The sequence below is a fragment of the Fukomys damarensis genome, unplaced genomic scaffold (genome assembly GCF_012274545.1).
Source record: "Fukomys damarensis isolate Sample0158 unplaced genomic scaffold, DMR_v1.0_HiC HiC_scaffold_30, whole genome shotgun sequence".
Lineage (NCBI taxonomy): Eukaryota > Metazoa > Chordata > Mammalia > Rodentia > Bathyergidae > Fukomys > Fukomys damarensis.
The window spans coordinates 1,182,731-1,185,404 of record NW_022900942.1 but is presented as its reverse complement, the minus strand read 5'-3'; the positions used below and the strand labels follow the sequence as shown (position 1 = coordinate 1,185,404).

At 36.9% G+C, this 2,674-nt stretch overlaps 1 protein-coding gene across 1 annotated transcript; it reads right to left on the bottom strand.

Moving 5' to 3' along the window:
• Nucleotides 1-384: 384 nt before the first annotated feature.
• Nucleotides 385-1,329, bottom strand: LOC104869883 (olfactory receptor 7D4). Its single transcript, XM_010635265.1, has one exon. The coding sequence runs from the start codon at nt 1,327-1,329 to the stop codon at nt 385-387; it is 945 nt and encodes a 314-aa protein (XP_010633567.1).
• Between the last annotated feature and the right edge of the window lie 1,345 nt (nt 1,330-2,674).

Here is a 2,674-nt window from a genome sequence, read left to right as displayed (position 1 = left end):
TATTGATTTGCTACTTTTTACTCTATATCCTCCAGAAAAGAACATTAACAAAACAAATACATTTAAGAACTTTGGTATCCATACAATATTTTGAGAATACCAGACAAGCACTTGATGTGCTTGTCTTCCATCATGTTGAAGTCTCAGAAATGTCCCTTAGTCACAACTGTGAATCTTCATAAATCATGTATAAAGAAAAAAGTACTAAGGAAGATATTTAAGGGAAACAAATGCAAAAGTACTCAATAACACTTATTGGTGCTTTGGAAATATAAGAAATTAGACACAGAATATACTCCAGAAAAAAACAGCATGTAATATGTAAAAATTCTCAGCATTCCTAAGTTCACACAATGACACCCTGTTTGGGAAGTGAGTGGATAATCAAGGATGAGAGTCTGCTCTGTTGAGAAGTCTCCCCAGGGCATCCTTCACATCCTTGTTCCTCAGGCTGTAGATGAAAGGGTTCAGCATGGGGGTCACCACAGTGTATATCACAGAGGCAGCAGAGCTTTCATGGGAAGAATGGTTCACAGCTGAACTGAGGTACACCCCAAGTCCTGTTCCATAGAACAAGGAGACCACACAGAGGTGAGACCCACAGGTGGAAAATGCTCTATACCTGCTTATAGTGGAGGACATCCTCACTAAAGAGGATAAAATCTGAGAATAAGAGAAGAGAATCCCAGTCGTGGGACACACAACTGACAGAATAAGTGACACATACATTATGATGATATTGACATGGACAAGGATATCTAAAGTGGCCACTTTAATAAGTATAGCCAGTTCACAGAAGAAATGTGGGATTTCAGTTCCAATAGAGAATTTCAGTTGCATCAGCAGGAGAATATGAAGAAGGGCAAAGAAGAAAATGATGATCCAGGACACCAGAACGAGCAGGATACATAGCCAAGGTGTCATGATGATCATGTATTTCAGGGGATGGCAGATGGCCACAAATCGGTCATAAGCCATCACTGTCAGCAGGAAATTATCCATCCCCACAAAAATCATAAAAAAATACACCTGAATGAAGCACTCTGTGTAGGTAATACCTTTATTGTATGTCTGAATGTTCACCAGCATCTTTGGGATGGTGGTGGAGGTGAAACAGATGTCCACAAAGGACAGGTTGGAGAGGAAGAAGTACATCGGAGTATGGAGGTGGGAGTCAAAGCTGATGGCCAGTATGATGAGCAGATTCCCGAGCACGGTGACCAGGTACATGGACAGGAACAGACCAAAGAGAAAGGGCTGCAGTACAGGATCATCTGTGAGGCCCAGCAGAAGAAATTGTGATGCATCTGTGTGATTTTTTCCTTTCATGTCACTGGTTTGTCTTACAGAGCAGGAAGAAATAGCAACATTCAATTAATAGAACCTGAAAGACAGACAGTCACCTTTAACATTATCACCTCTGGATTGACCTCCTTCACCTGCTACTGAGTCAATGACAGTGGCTCCTGCAGCCAATTTGCAATTAATTTCATTTTAAAATTCATAATAATTGACATGTTGCTTTGCTCAAAACTGACTTAATAAATAGTCTTAATAAATGACAGTTATTAAAGCTACTTGTTACAGTATGATTACTTATTAAAACTTCTTACATTATTAGTAAAACGTGTTATATTATCAATTTTCTCTTGTTCATCATAGTTGCTTTGGATATGTCTCTGCCAAGGTATAACTGGCCAGTGCCTCCTGCAAGATAAGAACTAACCAGAAAGTGAGCATTGGTTATTTTAATGATGATACCCAGAATCAGGAAGAGTAAATCCCACTATTCTCTTGGCCAGTAGTTGTTCCCTTATGCTGATAAGGCAGGGCTGTTGAGGCTCTCATTTTTGATCAGCAGTTTTCTAGAATGATTAGTTTTCAGTTAGGTTTCACTTTGGGGCAACACAGAATAAATAGGGGTGATGTAAAAACTTGACCATTCAGTAAGAGTTCCTGGATCACAATGCTGGAAATTAAAACACTTTTGATATTCAGAAAAGAAATTAAACTCAAGTGCAAATACATCACATTTACAGTAGGAGTATTAAATATTCACTTCACATTAGGGCAAAAGCAAAATTGAATGCCTTCATGTAAGTGTATTATTGCTTATGTAATAAAATGGTCCCTTCCTAAACATGAACTTCTGTTTTTTGCTCCTCAATGAAAATGTTTCAGATAACTTTCATTTACCTATCTCCCTTCAGTCTATGGAGCTGATATAAGTGGAATTCTAATCACTGTAAACAAACCAGGCATCTCACTGCTTTTGGATGCTATACTGCTTTTGTAATGAAAGATAATTAATGTGACTATTTTTTCACAGAATACATCTCCAGGAAATTCTCCCAAGTACAAAACTGTATGTGGGTTACATAGATAAAATTAGAGAAAAATATCTGATGAAAATAAGAAAAATCAAATAAAAATGTGCTTATTTTTCCATGCTCTGGAATCAGAATGTATTGTGTTATTAGTATCTGTAATGGTCAAAGTATGCACTGATTAGTTTAAAAAAAAACACAACAAAATTATACAAATAAAACTATCTGTAAAGAGTATAATTTTAAAGCAAAATTTGCAATGAACTTTTACATACTGCCTGACATGAAGTCTCAGTATTATGAATGACTAGAGAATGTTAATTAATTCAAGATAGAAAGCATCATCC